Raw genomic sequence first — 19,107 nt, 5'->3', positions numbered from 1 at the left:
TCCCTACAAACTGGCTGATGTCCCACTACCAGGGGAGGCTCAGAACTGAAGTGCCTGGAAAAGTCATCCATGGCCACAAGAGGGGCAGTCTCCCCAGACGGGGTTGAGGTTACCCAAGCTATCTAACAACTGTAGCTAGAGGGCTGGGGGGACCTCCAGATGCCAGGGAAGGGACGGAAAATTCGTGCCCCTGAGGAGGAACGCTAAAGTCACTGGAGAAGATTTCAATGGCTTTCCTTGGACAGGTTTCTTCAGTCTCGCCTCAGAATGTTGCTTTTACTTTTTTCAGTCTGAGAGGCAGTCCTAATACTGGGCCTGGGAGACTTTTAAGTGTGGGTGTCAGGCGTTGTTTGCCGAGAGCCTGGATGGAAAGTTTCTAGTACTTATTTAGTGTGTCCTGAGTTCTTGGCACTGTGCTGGTTACTCGAGGCACATTATCTGCTCTTCCCCTCACCTCAACCACATGAGGTATGATGTTCCTCCTCTAGAGATGAGGCAGCTGAGGCTCAGAGGCTCAGGAATTTGCCACGGCCAAAATGTGGCTGGGGTTCTGATGCAGGTAATGTGGGCTCCAGAGCCAGTCTCTGTATATTGTTACCAGCAAGCCATTGTTGTGTGGAGGCAAGTCCCCACAGAATGTCGGGTGAATGATGCCCACCCCAAGTTGCCCCTTTGGACTGTAGGGGCTGTGTGGGTAAGTGCCCTCAGGGAGCTGGGCAGAAGTAGCTTTTCTCAGGGCCAAACAGTTATTGCCGCTGAGAGGAAGTGGGTCAGAATAACTCCTTGTTTCATTTAGTCAGAGCGCTTCCCTGACCCTCCGATCCATTCTCCCTTACTTCAGTGGCAAGTCTCCCATCAGGAAAGGGGCCGAGTGTTGACAAACATGCCAACAAGTGAATCCCCCGGAAATAATCATGTATCCTTCAAGAAGGTGTGCGGCAGGACATTGGAAGACTGGTGGAGCAGTACTGGTTGAAGAGGCTGCTGAGGGGACGAGCCCGCCTTGTTGCCCAGTCCTTGCCTGCCCCGCTGGGCCCCAGCACTGGCTCTGGCCTCCGAGCCTCTTCAGCACTTCCATTCTGTGCTGTACAACAGCGCGTGTCCCTGTAGCCGGTATTATCACCTGGAATCTGGATGTTTCCTGTTCTGCACTGCTTATTTCCTGGAGAGACTGGACTGTGCCTTCCTGGCGACACCTGAAGATCTTGACCCACTTGTGTCTGTGGAGTATCCTCCTCCCCATTCTGCCCCAGCCCTGTGGCTTGTCTGAGTGGCCTGACTCTTGTCTCATATACTCTTAAGTCAGCACCTGGGATCTTTTATTGGTGGGGGCACCTACTTGACTTATTTGCTAGGTCTCTTAATTTATAGCCAGCTGGATCCCATTCCACTCCATCATGTGACCCTCATCCTGACGAGAGATGTTGCTGTCACTGTATACAAACATAAAAGAGTACATTTTGTTTAGGGATTACAATTTGGCAAAAGGCCCAGGGAGCCACAAGCTTGTAGCAGCGTGCTGGGTGTCCTGGGGCCATGAAGAACAAAACTGAGGCCTGGGGGACTTCCCTGGTGGCTCAGTGGTTAAGAATCCGCCTGCCAATGCAGGGGACATGGGTTTGAGCTCTGGTCCAGGGAGATCCCACATGCCACGGAGCAGCTAAGCTTGTGCACCATGACTACTGAGCCTACGCTCTAGAGCCCGAGAGCCAAAACTACTGAGCCTGCATGCCTAGAGCCCGTGCTCCACAACAAGGGAAGCCACCACTGAGAAGCCCGCACACTGCGACAAAGAGTAGCCCCCTCTCAATGCAACTAGAGAAAGCCTGTGCGCAGCAATGTAGAACCAGCACAGCCAGAAATGAATTAATTAATTAAAAAAAAAACAAAAAAACCCCCCCAAAACCTGAGGCCTGCTCTCCTGGTGCAGGGCTTGATGGGCCCTGTGAGTTTGATGGGGACTTGGCTGAAAGCCCTTGGGAAATAGCTCTTGTGAGGGGGTGGGCACCCTATCGCTGGATGTGAAACTGTCTGATTCTTTACGTGAATTCTGAAAGTAATATAGAAGTGTTTAGCATTAAGAAAAAGAATCAGACAATACATAAAAGTGTGTAGAAAAAAGACCCGCTGGCCACCTCATCACCCAGAGATAACCAGTGTTTATGGCAGGATTCTTAGGTTTTAAGTTTTGGTCTCTGTGAAACAGTTATACCTTGTTTTTCCCGAACTAATAGTGATCCATCTCTCTGCAGAACATGGAGAATTCCTGGCTCTGGACCTTGGAGGGACCAACTTCCGTGTGCTTTGGGTGAAAGTAACAGACAATGGGCTCCAGAAGGTTGAGATGGAGAACCAGATCTATGCCATTCCCGAGGACATCATGCGAGGCAGTGGCACCCAGGTATGACCCATCTCTTGGGGTGGCCACTGGGGCTCTGGGCCCCACAGGAGCAGATACTGCTCCTTCTCTGTGGTCTGGAGGGGGGAGGTCTTGCCTGAAGCTCAGATTCCCTGTCCTCTCTTTGCTGGGTGATCCCCCTCCATGCCTGGAGGCTAGGTGGGGGGCCTCCATCAGGAGAGGTGCACATGGCCAGAGGGCAGGGAGTGTGTGCACAAGGCCCCAGGGTCTGGATGTGCTTTAGTGGGAGGGATTTTGATTTTCCATCTCATTTGAGGTGTGCTTGCATGCACTGGTTATTGAGGAAAGCCTGCTGCCAGGAGGCTGGGCCAATATACCTGGACACCTATGGTTAGTGTCAAGTAAAGTAGAATACACGGTTGTGGTTTGACACTGCCACCTGCCACGGTTGTCATTCTGTAGCCCTCTGACTCACAGTTGTTAGCATAGCATTGCATGAAATGGAACCTGCCTCTTTGCCTTTTTGGTTATTTGCTCTCTCTTTTCTGTGCTTTCTGAAACAGAAGAGGTTTTACACACAGGAATGGGAGTGTGTTGAGAAAACACTAAAATACAGCTTCTGGGAGTCTGTGCTACCTGGCACTGCAGTGGGCTCCGTGTGCTTCCACACTGGCCCCAAATCATGCTTAGTCATCCCCATATCTCTGTGATCTCTAGAGTCACATTTTGTACTCGGCACATACAATAAAAAGAGTGGATGGAGAAGAAATGTGAAATCCAAGTAAGAGTCTTCTCAGTAATAGCTAGAAGAGAACGAGCAAGGATGGAGTTGCTGTCATGATAGTGTCCAAACATGTGTTGAGCATCTACTAGACACTGGGCCACTGATCCTTGCTGGGAATCAAAGTCCTGGTCCTCCCCCTCCAGGGCTTCAAGTCCAACTGGACCACCAAGACACACATATCAGCCCACAGAAAGTAATACATGTTGTATTGAAATGGATGAGCAACCATCAAGAGGAAGAGCTGACAGGAGTCAGGCTGAGTGAAAGCGCTTTGTATAGATTTCCTCATTTTATCCTCACACTAGCCCTAAGGCTGGGTGCTCCTACTATCTCCATTTTCTAGATGTGGAATCGGGCTTTGAAAGATTGAGTGACTTGGCCTTAGATTACAGGGGTGGGAGGGGCCAGAGGCAAGGCACAAAGTCAGATTCATATGACAGGAGTCTGTGTTTGTCCAACTCTAGGAGGCTCCACTTTTTAGGCCACATTATGTAGTCCATGTGTGCTTCCTGGAACTAGGCAACATGGTGGTCCACGGTCCCTACTACCTGCCCCTGCTTCCAGAGTAGGAAGCACTCTCCAAAGGGGCTGGTGCTCATGCAGATGTGAGATCCTGCAGGGCAGGCCCTCTGGGGCTCTCCCTCTCAAAAGTTCTCCCAGGAGAGCCTTCCTACAGGGGGGGCACTCATTGCTACCACACCAGAAGTATCTGGCTTGTTGGTGGGTGATGGCCACAGGTCCAGCCATTGTTCTCTGCTCCTGGGTATCCCCTTTCACCTGCTCTAAAAAAGCTTCCTTGAGATGTTCTTTCTACTCCTACTACAGCTGCTCTCAGTCCATGGAGAGGAATCACCAAAGACATTCACAACTATAGGGATCACTCTTGAGTGCGGGCTGTTCCGGCTGTATTTTATTATACCTAATATGTACTCAATAAAAGAGTGAATGGAGAAAATGAAATCTAAGTAAGATGCTCTTCCTGCATGGTCATCTCTTGAGCCTTAGAGCTTGGAGGAGGTGGAACCTTCTCACTTCCAGTGCACTGTTCTTCCCACCACAGCAGGCCACCTGGGAAAGGAATTTTGGGCCATGAATAGGACATATGGGGGAGATATCTTTAGACCCTTTTATGTCTTTGGGGGTGGCCCTGAGGGTAAAACTGTTCTCCTTGTTTTAATGCTGGGGTTGGATACGGGAGGCTGAGTCTCTGGGACAGTGGGATTTGAGCTGCACTGAGGTTGTCACGTGGCTCCAGTATACTGAAACAAAATGTGTTAGTCCAAAAGAATCTTTGAGACCCATCTGGAAGAAACTATGAATCTACTGTGATATTAAGAATCCTTCAAATAAATGGAAAAAAATACTATATAAAAATGAAACAAAGAAAGCTAGAAAATATAGGTGCTTATTCCATCCTAAGAAAGGGAAAGAATGTTATTGTCCTAAAAGCAGCAGAAAACACTTGGTAAAAAGATTGGAAGGAAATTCACTGTTGCTATTTTAGTGGTGGAATTACTGATGCTTTTTTCCCTATCTTTTCCTTTTTCTTTCTTTCTTTTTTAAAATATTAGGTATCAATCTTTTAATTAACTATAGGAAAACAAATGGATTTAAAAAATAAAATTTAGTTAAAATCAAGACCAAATAACCAAACTCAAAACTTGCAAAAGTTTTTGAAGATCTGTGAATCTGGGCAGTGTGGGTCCCTGGACAGAGTCTGTCTTCTGCCACATGAACTTCCACATGAGAGCAGTGAATTACAAATGGTAATAGCAGCCTCTTTAGATTTTTTAAGGTGTTTCCTGTGGGAAAGGGAATGAACAGATTCTCAGACCAATAAGGAAGAGGAAACCTTTCTACCTTCATAAAATGATGCTCTTTGAGCCTTTTTGTGGCAGGAAGGTGTTAGCTGTTTCTCCCAGTATCTTTTCCTTAGATCATCAGCTAACCAAAAAGGATATAGTCTTCCTTTAAAGGAAGCAGATGGTCTCCTTTTACCCTCTTTTAAAGAGCTGTAGGTTCTTCTAACTCAGAACTGTCCAATAGAACTGTTCATGGTGGTGGAACCATTTGATATCTGCGCTGTCTAGTGAGGCAGCCACTAGCTACAAGTAGTATTGAGCACTTGAAATATGGCTAGTGTGACTGAGGAAGGGACTTTTTAAATTTTTAAAAATTCTGATTAATTGAAATAGCCACAGATGACTAGTGGCTACTGTATTGGGCAACATGTTATCTAATGCCTCTTCATTGTCTCTCTCTTTTTTTTTCTCTGCCTTCCCCTGTTGGTAGTGCAATTGGAAAGAGAGCAGTGATCAGGGCTGGATGAGGGGAAACCATTTTACTTTTTCCAACCCCTCCCCCCATCTCTGATGATTGGCCTTATCTCTTTGCACAGCTTCTGCAACTTCCCCTTTTTGGATAAAAACTATTGTACTAAAGATCATTTTGACTAGAGTACCAGGAAGAAGGTGCTGGGAATTTGTTTAACCCTATTGTAAACTTTGTCTCTGATCAACTTCCCAACAGAACAGAACTTGTTGAGTATCTGTCTAGAAACCCTATTTCCACATTAAAATACTTGATCTCTGCTCAAGGGAGTTGGCACTCTGCATTGGAGATCCTCTTAGTGAGAGAGCCCTGTCATTGCCCAGTGTTTGCTCTTGAGAATGTTTTGGTGTGGAAATTGAGAGTTTCAGCATCAGCTGAGGTTAATTTTGCACATGATCAGACAGAGAGACAGGATCGATGTGGGAAGTTCAGTTAGAGCTCGCCCCCTTCTATGAGGGGCTTGTCTTTCTAGCCTCTTACTGAGCATACACCAGACATCTGGGGAGCCAGTGCATCTCTCAATCTACCCTGCCACCCCAAGCCTCTCAGTTCCTTTATAAATGCAAACACGTTTTTGGTTTAGTGCAGTGGTTCTCAAACCACTGCTTCAGGATCACCTGGAACTCTACCACACTTTCTGATTCAGGTGGTTTAGGTTTGGGCCCTAGAATTTGCATTTGTAACATGATGGTGATTCTGCTGTGGACCACACTTTGGGGACCCCAGGTTTAGTGGAATGTTGTCCACTTTCACCTCCCTTGGCCTTTGGATTTTGCCATCTGGTCAACCTGGCCCTTGGAATCTGCTCAGTCTTTTTTTTTTTTTTAACATCTTTATTGGAGTATAATTGCTTTACAATGGTGTGTTAGTTTCTGCTTTATAACAAAGTGAGTCAGCTATACATATACATATATCCCCATATCACCTCCCTCTTGTGTCTCCCTCCCACCCTCCCTATCCCACCCCTCTAGGTGGATGCAAAGCACCAAGCTGATCTCTCTGTGCTATGCGGCTGCTTCCCACTAGCTATCTATTTTACATTTGGTAGTATATATAAGTCCATGTCACTCTCTCACTTTGTTCCAGCTTACCCTTCCCCCTCCCCGCATCCTCAAGTCCATTCTCTATGTCTGCTCCTCAGTCTTTTTGACCTTTGCTTACTTTTTGCACCAGAATGTTCCTGGCCTCAGTCTCTAAGTGTCTGGAATGGTCACCAATTTCTCTTTGGGGATGCTGAGTGGGCAAAAAGGAAGCCATGGGGCTGTGAGCTTTGGGGCAGATTGAAAGTCTGGATGATTTCTTAGGCTTAGGATTTTTCTTAGGGGCCTTGTGTCCTCCTTAGAATAGTCACGGTTGTGAGGCTGCCCACTCATAAAACCCTATTTATTCTTCAGTGCTCTTTGTGGACTCACTTGGGTGTTCCATACTGAAGTTAGAAAACAAAACTAACTTCTTGGAATTGCCCCCAGGAAATTGGTTTTCTAGAGTGGAGGAAAAATATAAAAGTTACTTATTTTCGTTAAGTTCATTTATAGAATGCTTAACAGAGAATGTCCCATCCCCTCCCCCAATCACAAGAGACAGGGATGCTAAAATACTTCTTGGCAGTGAGATGGGCTGCCCTTTCTGGTAAGACAATCAGCTGTGCATCCATGTCAAGGGAGGTTCTGACAGAGCCACCAAAGGATATTCTGTTACCAGGGCTTGCGATGACTTTCTGATTAGCTTTGGCTATGATTTACCCTGCCTAATGCAGTTATTTTGACAGTGGTTTGGATAAATGGTTTAAGTGGAAGACAGTGTTTAATAATCACTAACTAGTGTTAAATCCTTATATGTATTGACTCATTTAATTCTTTTGGTAACTCATGGGCAGGTACAATTATCACCCCCCTTTTATAGATGAACAAATTAAAACTTCAGAGGGGATACATATCTTGCATGCATTCAGCTAAGCTAGTTCCTTTCTGAGCCCAAAGTCCATGCTCTTAATCTCTAAGCTATTCTGCCTCCCTGCTCATCTTCCTGTGTTGTGTGCCCTTAGCTGTTTGACCACATTGCTGAATGCCTGGCCAACTTCATGGATAAGCTACAAATCAAAGACAAGAAGCTCCCTTTGGGTTTTACCTTCTCATTCCCCTGTCTCCAAACAAAACTAGACGAGGTAAGATGAGTTCTTCAGACACTTTTGTTGCTTCATTCTTTGGACTGGGAAGACTGGGAAGAACTCTGAGCCACCTGCTACCTTTACAATGGAGGTTGTAAAGGAGGTTGCTGTGATGGATCGAGTGGACAGTGTTTGAGTATTGGGAGTTCTGTCCTTCTGGGAGAGTTTGTGTAGGTATGTGTGAGAGCGATGGTAAAGGGGTATCAGAGAAGAGGGGGTCTTTATCACTGTCAAATGGCAATTTGCAGGACCATATACATTGCACATTGTCCTTATCCCTCTTCGGGAAACAGGAGTGAGATATTAGTCTGGGACTCCTTTGTTCTAAAGTGTTATGATAGACATCGTTGAAAGTTAATGACGTTAGGATACAGTGTCTTATTTTGGCATTTCTACAACCTGCTCTTTCCACTTCTTGGGGGCAATAAGTCATTCATTTAGTCTCCTTTATTGGTCATTGACAGAGTTTCTCCTTCCTAGACTAGTCAGGAAGAAATTTACAAATTCAGTAATGACTTTAGTTTAGCCCCATGGACGAGGTCTCCTAATGATGAGGAGTGTGGTTGAGTTTTGTGGGGAATCAATATTCCTTGGTCCTTTTCCAGAGTTTCCTGGTCTCATGGACCAAGGGGTTCAAGTCCAGTGGTGTGGAAGGGAAAGATGTGGTTACTCTGATCCGGAAAGCCATCCAGAGGAGAGGGGTGAGTAGGGCAGCAGAGATGGGGAGGCAGAAGCTTGGGGTCTGGAGGCTCTTTACAATCTTTTGGGCCCACTCGGAAGTCTTTCCCTGTCTGTCCTCAAATCAGCATGAGAATCTTTTGTGGTTCTTAATGAGAAGTTTTCTTTTCCTCTCCTCTGCTATATTACTCAATAATCTTTATTTTTTTTCCAGTTTTATTGAGATACAGCTCTGTATAAGTTTAAGGTGTGCTGCATAATGACATACCTATATTGAGAGAGTTAGCACGCCAGTGATCTTATATATGATCAAATGCCTTTGGGGTCTTCATATTAGCATGATGGACAACTAATCTTAGTCTTGGTACAAGAAAAACCCTTTAGTTCTTAATCTGAAGAAGACTCGAATATCATTTTCAGATGAGAAAGTTGGGATGATATTGATATCAGGGTGGAACAAGGTAGAGAAAGGACATGATAAAGGTCTTGTCACAGAAGGACAAGACCTTCTGGGAGGGAGGGAGAGAAAGAAAAGAAGAAAGAGAATGAGAAGAAAATGATAAGACGGGCTCTTCTCAGTGCAGTGATGGCTGTGAACTAGACTGCAGGGCTGCTGTCAGCGAAGCCCTCCAAGATGAGGACCAGCAGGGTGGGAAGTGAGATGCTGCTGTTAGACTGGATCTGGACCCAGTTTCCAGCTCTAGCCTTGCACTTGAGCTGTGTGTCTTACTGCTCTTTCTCTTCATCTTCACATCTGTAACCTTTCTGTGACAGTGAAAGTCAGAAGCCCCCCTTTTATCCCTGCAGGACTTTGATATTGACATTGTGGCAGTGGTGAATGACACAGTTGGGACAATGATGACCTGTGGTTATGATGACCAGAACTGCGAGATTGGTCTCATTGTGGGTGCGTGAGCACTGGGTGTGAGGAGCAGTGCTGGCCGATGGATTGCGGGGGTGGGCTGCAAAGAGAGGAGGGGTCCATGGCCTGGATGTTCCTTTGTATTGAATACTTCATATTGGAAGATAATGGTGCGGTCACTTTGGAGGACTGAGCCAGGACTTGTGGAGTTGTGGGTGGTAGTGGGTTGGACCATGTTGGGATGTTGCGAGTCTGCACCGAGGAATCCCAGCCACCCTGGGTGGTCCCAGGACAGAGGTTTAGGAGGGTTGTGGGGTTTGGGGGGAGGATGGTGCGGGTGGGTGCCGAGCAGTCCCTTGTTTTGTCCAGGCACGGGCAGCAATGCTTGCTACATGGAAGAGATGCGCCACATCGACATGGTGGAGGGTGACGAGGGTCGTATGTGTATCAACATGGAGTGGGGAGCCTTTGGGGATGATGGCGTGCTTGATGACATCCGCACGGAGTTTGACCAGGAGATCGACATGGGCTCTCTGAACCCCGGGAAGCAGCTGTAAGCAGCCGCCCTGTGTGCGGTGGGCTCAGGGGGTGGGTTCCAGAGCTGAGGTGGGGGCTGGCCAGGTCTGGGGGTGGTTCTCATTTTTACTTTACAACCTTATAGCCCCCAAAAGTTGCCAAGACACCCACTGCTTTATGGGAATGTTGTGCTTCCTAACACATTGTGACTATCAGTTGCTGAGAGAGCTCTAAAAAAGATAGAGCAAGCGGACAAAACAGATTATGGGTAATGATTTGACTGGATCTCTCAGAGCAGTCATTTTAGAAGGTCGTATTCTTCGTATTCTAAGTATGCAGCCCTGCTCTTTCTTTCCACCTTCAGTCTGTAAGCTGTCCATAGAAACAGTTTGTGCACCACATAAGAAAAGTCATGTTGAGATGGCAAAGATTAGGGATCTGAAAGCTCCTTTTGTAGTTCCCAGCTCTGTCACTGCCCAGGGGATGAAGCTGTGAGAGTTGGCTCCTAATTACTGGCTGAGGTTCTGACTCAGACTCCTGCAGCGTTGCCTATTATGAGCTAGGCTGGGTCGCAGCAGTCCCAGGGCCTCCTGCTCCAGCCGTAGCCAGACCCAAGGCCTGTAGAAAAGTTGGTTAAGGAGCCCATTTGGCCACCTTCCCTGGACCTGTGGTCCAGCCAGGATCCTGGAGTGGCCTGGAGGAGGGGCCTAGCATTTTGGACCCCTGAAGTCTCTCCAACCTGGTCAGACTTGGTTTTTAGTTACTTGCGTTACGCGGGCCTCTCACTGTTGTGGCCTCTCCCGTTGCGGAGCACAGGCTCCGGAAGCGCAGGCTCAGCGGCCATGGCTCAAGGGCCCAGCCGCTCCGCGGCACGTGGGATCTTCCCGGACCGGGGCACAAACCCGTGTCCCCTGCATCGGCAGGCAGACTCTCAACCACTGTGCCACTAGGGAAGCCCTTTAGTTACTTTTGATTCTTACAAAACATTATTTCACTCTTACAAACATTTGCCCAATGTCCTTATTAAAGATCTTGAAACAGGGATTGCTGCAAGCTCTGAAGGCAGTTACAAAACGTTTTGAGCAATCAGGCCCTCTCTTGTCTTTTTTCGAGGTTTGTGGGATCTTAGTTCCCCAACCAGGGACTGAACAGGGCCCTTGGCAGTGAAAGCGTGGAGTCCTAACAACTGGACCACCAGGGAGTTCCCATGCCCACTCTGGTCTTACTGGTGTTGTGACGGTTGTAGGAAATCTTCTAGTGCCAATCCCTGCTTGGAGAGGAAAATCCAACCTATAAACCAGCTTTATAAAAGAGAGTCCTTTTCTTTACAGGGGGAGTCCTTGCTTCCTCAAAGCAGTCTATTTAAGTCACAAGCTTCTCTCACATGTTGAAACATGAGTCCATTTCATAGACTGGCTGTGTCTGCCATGGCTGGTGAGAAATTCATGGACTGAAAAAACTGCTCAAAAAGAAAAAAAGAAATGCTGGGAGGACATGTACCAACGTGTCAGCTGTCCCTGAAGTTATTACTGGGCTTGAGGAGGAACTTTTTTTCACTCTTTATATGTTTCTAAATAAATATTTTCCAAACATTGACTGAAGCAAAGTGTTTTTAAAAACTGAAATAAAAACTTTAAGCACTCACACTTCAGAGCCCCACTGGCTCCCTCCCCTATCTGTCATAGAACCAGCTATTTTGGAGAAGGTGCAGAAGCAGACCTGTGAGTTCCTTACTGTTGAAGCTGGGCTACCTCTCAGGCAGCGTGCCTGTGCTGGCGCTTAAACATTTTAAACATACCTTCTGCTCAGGCAGTTTTGCCAGCTCTCCACTTAGCTCCGGTTCTGCCATACCTGGCTTTGGGTCTTGAGCAAGTCGCTTTCCCGAGGGCCCGGCTTCCTCTCTTTAGTTTGCACCAGGTGACATCGGAATCCCATCCACACCGCTGCTCTGGGCCTCCTCTGAAGGCCTGCGTAGATTAGTGCCCCAAGGCCCTGCGTGCCTCCTCTCTCTAGGACCTAGATCCTTTCTAAGATACCAAGAAAGGGCCTTTTTTGCTAGAAAGAATTGTAAGGGCTTGGTTTCTCCTGTCACATATCTAAGCCAGAAAGACGATCTTGTAAAGAAAACAGTGTCACCTAGTGTTGAAAAAATAAATTACCCAACTGCCCTCTCAGCTATCCTGTCACCTTCCTCCTCGGAAACTTCCAACATGTCTCACTCCCATATTCCCAAGACCACCTGACACTTGGTACTCCTTCTCACCTGTCCCAACCTGTCCTTCTACTCTTGCCTCATCATCCTCCCACCCCAGGTTGTTTTCACAGTTTTCTCAGGAATCCACAAATGGCCTGCAAGGGGAGGAACAGTGTGAGGTGATGAGTTGCTGGCCCAGTGCCCCAAATTTAATCAGATTGACCTTTTTTTTTCCTCTTGTAAATAAATATTGAGATTCTACCTAAGATTTCATTTTAAAAGAGCATTTCCTTGCTAGAGAAGGAAATACCATCACTTCTCTACATCTCTCACTCCTAGTCAGTGCCACACAAGTTAGCGCTTTGTCCTGCATCAGCCCCACGTGTGTGCATGTTGCTTCCACAAGGAAGTTGTGAGTTCATTGGCAGCAGAGACTTAATTTTTTGGTGTGTCTCTCCCTGCAGATTTGAGAAGATGATCAGTGGAATGTACATGGGGGAGCTTGTGAGGCTTATCCTAGTGAAGATGGCCAAGGAGGAGCTGCTTTTTGGGGGGAAGCTCAGCCCTGAACTCCTCGCCACGGGCCACTTTGAGACCAAAGATGTTTCAGATATTGAAGGGTAAGCTTCGGGTCCTTCTCTGTTCACTGGGACCCCAGAAGGGTTGACAGGTGGCCGGGGAATGAGGAAGACGCATGGGCCCTTGATCCTTCAAATGTGGATGGCAGGAGGGTCTCACCCAGTGTGAGGCCTGGGCCTCACATGGCAGGCCTGTGGCTAGATGTCACCGGCCAGATAGTCTCCACTCTTGTCTGTTTTGGATGTGCTGACTACCAAAGTGACTCATGGTGCTGGGGACAGCTGGCCCCCATGCAGGGACTCGTGCTTTTGCACTTGTGTTCCTGCCTGGCCCAGGGACCTAAGCTTAATGCGGGAGGCTCCCTGTGGGTCTTTTAATGACTCACTTGCATCTACTTCCTTTCCCTTCTCCTGAAGCTCTGACATTTCATTCCCTATTGGTGATTTTCAAAAAGGGCTCTGTCCTGACCCCTGCTGCATAACAGAAAAATAGGTCCTTGGATGGCCCTGAGATTGACCCATTTATTTCCAAAAGGTAGGGCTGAGGCCTACCTACATCTTCACAGAGTGGCAGGAGTGGGAGTGAGGATGGCCTGATTTTTGTTTTTCAGTTAACAATATCCAAAGTGTTGGGCCTGGTTTCCTGTCCTTGAGACTTCCACTTGTCGCTTGATGAGGCCTTGTCTCAGGGACCAGATGGTGGAGAGGAGGTGATTTTGGTGCTAAAGAGAGCAGTGAGACAGTTCAAATGACTTTGTTTTAAGTGGAATTCTTGCAGGAACTGTACCTACTTGTTAAAGTTGGAGGGGATGACCGTGTTCATATTTGTGTAGCTCTTAGTTCCCCTAAGAAGAGGGCTAATCTCATAGCATCAACCCTTTATCGCCATCTTTAGATGCAAGGTAAAGCAGTGCTGACTCCATTGTGAAGTGCAATAGACTCTGACTGCCTTTATAGAGAGAAAATAAGATGGGCTCCACAGCTGGGTTCCTGTGGTCAGAGGGAAACCATTCCCACTAACCTGAGAAAGGCAAACTCACACACACACAACTTGGTGCGTAAAGCCCCAAGACCAGGGCCTTGTCCTCCCATAGGATGTGCGTGAGAAAAATTAATTGTTCTCACTGGGGGAAAAATGGGCACCTGAAGTGTGTGTGTGTGTGTGTGTGTGTGTGTGTGTGTGTGTGTGTGTGTGTGTCTGGGAGAGGAACTCAGCTTGTGCTTTCCTCTCCTCCTTATTCACTGCTCACCACCCCCCCACAGGTGGACAGAGCAGTGAGGTGGGTGTCTGCCCTCCCTGGGACATAGTGTTTGCTGGAGCCGAGGGCTTTCTATGTCGGCCCACATACCCCGCCCACTGGCCACAGTGAGTGGACCCCTGCCCACACGCTGTTTCTGTTTCCCAGGGAGAAGGATGGCATCCGGAAGGCCCACGAGATCCTGGTGCGGCTGGGCCTGGACCCGACACAGGAGGACTGTGTGGCCACTCACCGGGTCTGCCAGATCGTGTCTACACGCTCAGCCAGCCTGTGCGCAGCTACGCTGGCAGCCGTCCTGCGGCGCATCAAGGAGAACAAGGGCGAGGAGCGGCTGCGCTCCACCATCGGGGTGGACGGTTCTGTCTACAAGAAGCATCCCCAGTGAGCCAGCATTCGGGGCCTCTAAGAGGCCTGACTCCACAGGAACCCGGTTTTGCACTGTGGGGTGGTGGAGATGGACCACAGAGTTGAGGTTCTTTGTAGAATAAAAGCTCCCAGTGGGGCAAGCGGGAGCTATGAGTGTGTTTTCCTTGGCATGGGTAGAGGCTATTTCTGAAGGCTGCCAACTAGGGCTTTACTCAGAGCTCTCCTGGCTTCTAGGGGCCCTTTTTCTGCACCCTCTTATTTCCAGCTTCTCTGGCTCACCTGGGTATTGATTAGATCCTGCCCTGCCCTCCATGTTTTGATCCCTTGGTCATAAGTGCTGAAATACTCAAATTTCAGTTGGGACCTGAAGGATTTCTCTCAATTGTGCCCCCTTACTATCCCATCATTTTCACCTAATATGAGTGCCAGGTCAATGGGCCTTCATTCACTGAAGGTAGATGTGGAAGGTCTCAGCCATTCCATTCCCTAGGCTCCTAGTCCAAAGCTCCAAAAACTTTAAACTGCACACGAATTACTTGGGGATTTTGTTAAGAGGTAGATTCTGATTCAGAAGGTCTGTGTTCAGCCTGAGATTCTGTATCTCTAACAGCCCCCAGAGGTGCTGGTGGCCTATAGGCCACACTTGGAGTAGGCCCTGGAGACCATGGCTCCAAGCAGCCACCACACAAGAATTTCTTGCTGAACACACCTATTATCTTTAGCTGTTCAGACACCTCTAGGATTGTTGGCAGAAATGGGCCAAAGAGAGGCCAAAGTCCAGAAGAGCATTTTGACTTTTTCCTTTTTGGGTCTTTCATAAGCAGCATCTAATGAAATGAAGGATCAAACATGAATAGTAGTTGGTGTCAGAATCACCTGAGGCTGATAAGTTGGGCAAAGGAACTGTGGCCTATGGGAAAGGAGTCTTCTGTGAGTGCATGCAGGTGACACTGGCTTCCCAGAAGGCCACCCTTCCTTTTAGCAGGGTGGTCGCAGTTGAATATCTGAGCTTTTATACAGTGACCCTTAACTTGGGAAAGAGTAGGGAGAGGATGTTTAGGGTGTCATTTGGGCTGAGGTGGTGAGCTACTGCCCCAACCATTTGTACCATTGACTCTAACTGTGGACACCCACCTCTTACCCCACGTCTGTGACTGCAGTTTCGCCAAGCGTCTTCACAAGACCGTGCGGCGCCTGGTGCCCGACTGCGACATCCGGTTCCTCCGCTCTGAGGACGGCAGTGGCAAGGGGGCAGCCATGGTGACAGCAGTGGCCTACCGGCTGGCCGATCAACACCGAGCCCGCCAGAAGACCCTGGAGCCTCTGAAGCTGAGCCGTGAGCAGCTGCTGGAGGTCAAGAGGAGGATGAAGGTAGAAATGGAGCGAGGTCTGAGCAAGGAGACTCACACCATTGCCCCCGTCAAGATGCTGCCCACCTATGTGTGTGCCACCCCTGATGGCACAGGTATGCGGCAGGGCTGCCACCCAGCTCACCACAGGGTTCAATTGCTGTGGGAGGACTCCCTTAGCCTTAGCATTGGGCGTTCAGGCCAGACTGTTGACCATGTTTCTTCAGCTATAGTACTGGGGAATTCTAGTGTTCAGTGGTCTCAACCAAGGCATTCCTCTGCTAAAACTGAATGGTGATAATAGTAAATACTTAATGAATGCTTACTATGTGTCAAATGCTTCTCTAAGCATTCTACACATATTAATTCATTTAATTTTTAACTGTTAACAGAGATTAGTAGTTAATTTTGTTTGTTAACAAGCTATTATGTTTTGCACAAAACCTAGGCACAGAGAAATTAAGAAACCTGCCCAACTTCACACAGCTAGAAAAATGGCAGAGCTGGGATTCAAATCAGGAATTTTGGTTGCCGGGCTAGCTCTTATAAGGCCAGGGGTTGGCAAACTGAGGTCCATGGGCTAAATCTGACCCACTGCCTATTTCTGTAAATAAAGTTTTATTAGTACATAGCCATGCCCATTTGCCTACATGCTGTTTATGGCTGCTTTGCGCTATCATGGCCAAGTTGTATGGTTGCCGCAGGGACTATGGCTCATAAGGCCTAAAATGTTTACTGCCCAGCCCTTTACAGAAAAAGATTGCTGACCCCTGCCCTAGGTCTTGAAATCTAAGAAATGGAGGTCTTTTCCCAATTCAGAAAAATGATCATTGACCAGGCCAGTGTGGTACAGCTGGTACAGGTTCCAGAGCTGGAGACTGGGACTCGGTCCCAGCTCTACCATCTTCTGGCTGTGTGGCTCTGAGCACAGCCAGATCTCTCTCTTCCGTAGAGGGGAATGCAATACCTCCCTCTTAGGGCTGCCTGAGGGTTGCATGGAAACTGTGTGTGACACACATAGGCGTTGTGACTGTCCTAAAAAGGAGGGTTTTCTCATTCTAGAAAAATTTCCCTTCAGTTTCCTTTAAAGAGTTGGACTCTTGTTCCTTCTGTATTCTAGAACCTTATATAAGGTGGCCTTTGATTTAGTACAAGTGGCGTGTCTGGATATTCTGGAGTATACTGTATCACCATTTCTTTCCTGTGTTCTGGAGCTCTGGAGCTCATTGTGACTCCTGGGGCCCCACAACTTGAATTCATTTGAGAACCACTAAGGAGCCAGCAGGGTTCTGGCCCCGGATATTTTATTTTCTTTATCATTAGGTGGAGCTTACAGTCCATCACCCTGAGGTTGTCCAGGGCCTCCTGGGAGAGCTCCCCATTAGGGGAAGGTGTTTAGACTGTCACTCTCTCCAGCCCCAACCCACCATCTTCCTGGGCTTATTTTCCAGAGAAAGGTGACTTCCTGGCCTTGGACCTTGGGGGTACCAATTTCCGGGTCCTGCTGGTGCGCGTGCGGAATGGGAAGCGACGTGGAGTGGAGATGCACAACAAGATCTACTCTATCCCGCGGGAGGTCATGCATGGCACAGGGGATGAGGTGAGGCAGGGTGGCACCTCTGGGAGGGGACCCCAGGAGACACCCACTTCTCACCTGGGAGGACAGTGCTTTCTCTGCTCACCCATGGTCCTGGGGAGGGCTACATGGGCTAGGGCCCTGGGCTGGCCTTTGCTTGGGTGCGTGCCTGAGCTGGCGTTTCTTCTGGGTGGAGGCCTCGAGCTGGTGCTCAGACCCTGGTGGGGCAGCACGCCTGGGCCAGGGTTCCTCCTCTCAGAGCCCAATTTCTCCTTGCAGCTCTTTGACCACATCGTCCAGTGCATTGCCGACTTCCTTGAGTACATGGGCATGAAGGGCGTGTCCCTGCCTCTGGGTTTCACCTTCTCCTTCCCCTGCCAGCAGAACAGCCTGGACGAGGTAATAGTGCCTTCCTGGAGGACTCTCCTATGGGCTGTACTGACTCTGAACCAGCCAGAGTTTCGAGCAGAGGAGAATGCTGAGCTGAGAGGAAGAAAACAAGGGCATGAGTGACCAGTCATGGGGAAGGGCTTGTTGATGGGAATGAGCAAGTCAGAGCTGATAGAGGTCAAGCAGGTAACAATCTTTGAGATAGTGATGATGATGCTAATAATATCAACAACTGACATTTTTAAAGCATTTTATGCGAGGTATTCCTAGGCTTCCTGTGTGCGTAATCTCATTTAACCCTTAGAGCAACCATATAAGGTAGGTGTTTGTATACCCGTTTTGCAGAAAGGAAAACAATGTCTGCGGAGATGCCAAATATCTTGCAGGTCATATAGCTTGGGAGTGGCTAAGTCGTGATTTCATTCCGGTTTCCTGACACCTGAGTCCATGCTGTCAATTATGCTCAGCTGCTCCTGAGGCTCTTGTTTTGGGCTCAGGACATTTCACTCCATCTCCCTTGGCTGCCCTGGTGTTTCTCTAGTGTCACCTTTGCTTTTCATTCCCTGTCAACTTGCCTCGGATGAATGAAGCAGGTTGTTGAAGAGCTGGTGCTCCCACATATTCCGGACATGGGTGCGTTGAAGTGTAGGAGAGCTGATTAGGCAATGCCTAGGCTTACTCAGGGCAGATGATTTGTATGTTAGATATCAGAATACTCTTATTTAAGCCGTTGTTTCTCTCTGTCTCGATTGGTGTTCTAGAAGCTTACATGCTTGGTACAGGTGGACATATGCTGTGGATGGAGTTACCAGGGTACAAAGGGCATGGTTCCTGCTATAGGCGCTTACAAACAAACTGGACTGAGGAAGCAAGCTCAGAAAAGCAAGAGCTGCTCTTTGGAATGTGGCAGCAGTGGAATGATGAAGCCCTGAGGATGATGTTAATCTGAGCACATACCTGGAGGGCATGAGGAATACTTGGTCAGAAGAATGAGCTGCTGAGGAAGAAAGGCAGGCAGGCCTGGCAGTATGTAGGTGGGAGCAGTCATAGGTACAGTGGGCTTGGCCCAGTGGTGGGAAAAGGCCTGCATTTCCAACAGGGTCCCTGGAACAGGAGGCCTTACGTTGCTCAGTTGAGTTTTGTAAATGCCTCCTACTCCTCCCTTCTGAGAGTTAAATTCACCACGTGCACTAGCTCGTGCACTTCCTAAGGTTTTAGGAAGTCCCACAATAAAAACCCTGCCTAATCCAACAGCTGTTAACATTTGTCCAGTGTTAGCTAGTCCAGTATTGCTTTTAGCTTTTCCAACTTCTTTGTCTCAACATATTATTTTTTTCAGTGTCAGTGCATTGGTTTTTAAAGCCTTCACATTTGCATCAATTTACCAAAAGGACTTATCAAATGTGTATAAATATTTATGTGATATTTAATGAAACATTGCTTATTATAACAGTCATTAGAAACAAACCAAGTTGTCCAACAGTGGGAAATAGTTAAATCATGAGTCATTCACTGCCTCATATCAGCAACTAGTTTTTTCAAGAAATTTCAATGATTTGGGAGAACACTGGTGGTAAGACTAAAAAAATATTTTTAATCAAAGTATAATCTCTATAATATAGAAATATACAAAACATGATTAATAGGAAGATAAAAACATAACATTCCAGTGTATATGCTTCCAGACTTTTCCTGCTG

The 19,107-nt window shown here is 47.8% G+C and overlaps 1 protein-coding gene across 2 annotated transcripts in view; it reads left to right on the top strand.

Moving 5' to 3' along the window:
- Positions 1–19,107, top strand: part of HK2 (hexokinase 2) — a 57,942-nt gene that overhangs the window by 31,346 nt on the left and 7,489 nt on the right. The window contains exons 3-12 of one of the 2 annotated variants that reach the window (XM_007453002.1): positions 2,253–2,401; positions 7,519–7,638; positions 8,247–8,342; positions 9,127–9,226; positions 9,551–9,734; positions 12,356–12,511; positions 13,876–14,109; positions 15,255–15,559; positions 16,895–17,043; positions 17,299–17,418. In XM_007453002.1, the coding sequence (XP_007453064.1) occupies positions 2,253–2,401; positions 7,519–7,638; positions 8,247–8,342; positions 9,127–9,226; positions 9,551–9,734; positions 12,356–12,511; positions 13,876–14,109; positions 15,255–15,559; positions 16,895–17,043; positions 17,299–17,418 (1,613 nt within the window). Of the gene's footprint in view, positions 1–2,252; positions 2,402–7,518; positions 7,639–8,246; positions 8,343–9,126; positions 9,227–9,550; positions 9,735–12,355; positions 12,512–13,875; positions 14,110–15,254; positions 15,560–16,894; positions 17,419–19,107 lie in introns of both variants that reach the window. The other variant, XM_007453001.1, reaches the window with a different exon arrangement.

This window comes from Lipotes vexillifer, unplaced genomic scaffold (assembly GCF_000442215.2).
Source record: "Lipotes vexillifer unplaced genomic scaffold, Lipotes_vexillifer_v1.1 scaffold800, whole genome shotgun sequence".
Classification (NCBI taxonomy): Eukaryota; Metazoa; Chordata; class Mammalia; order Artiodactyla; family Lipotidae; genus Lipotes; species Lipotes vexillifer.
The sequence above is the reverse complement of the archived record's forward strand: the minus strand, read 5'-3'. Positions and strand labels throughout refer to the sequence as shown.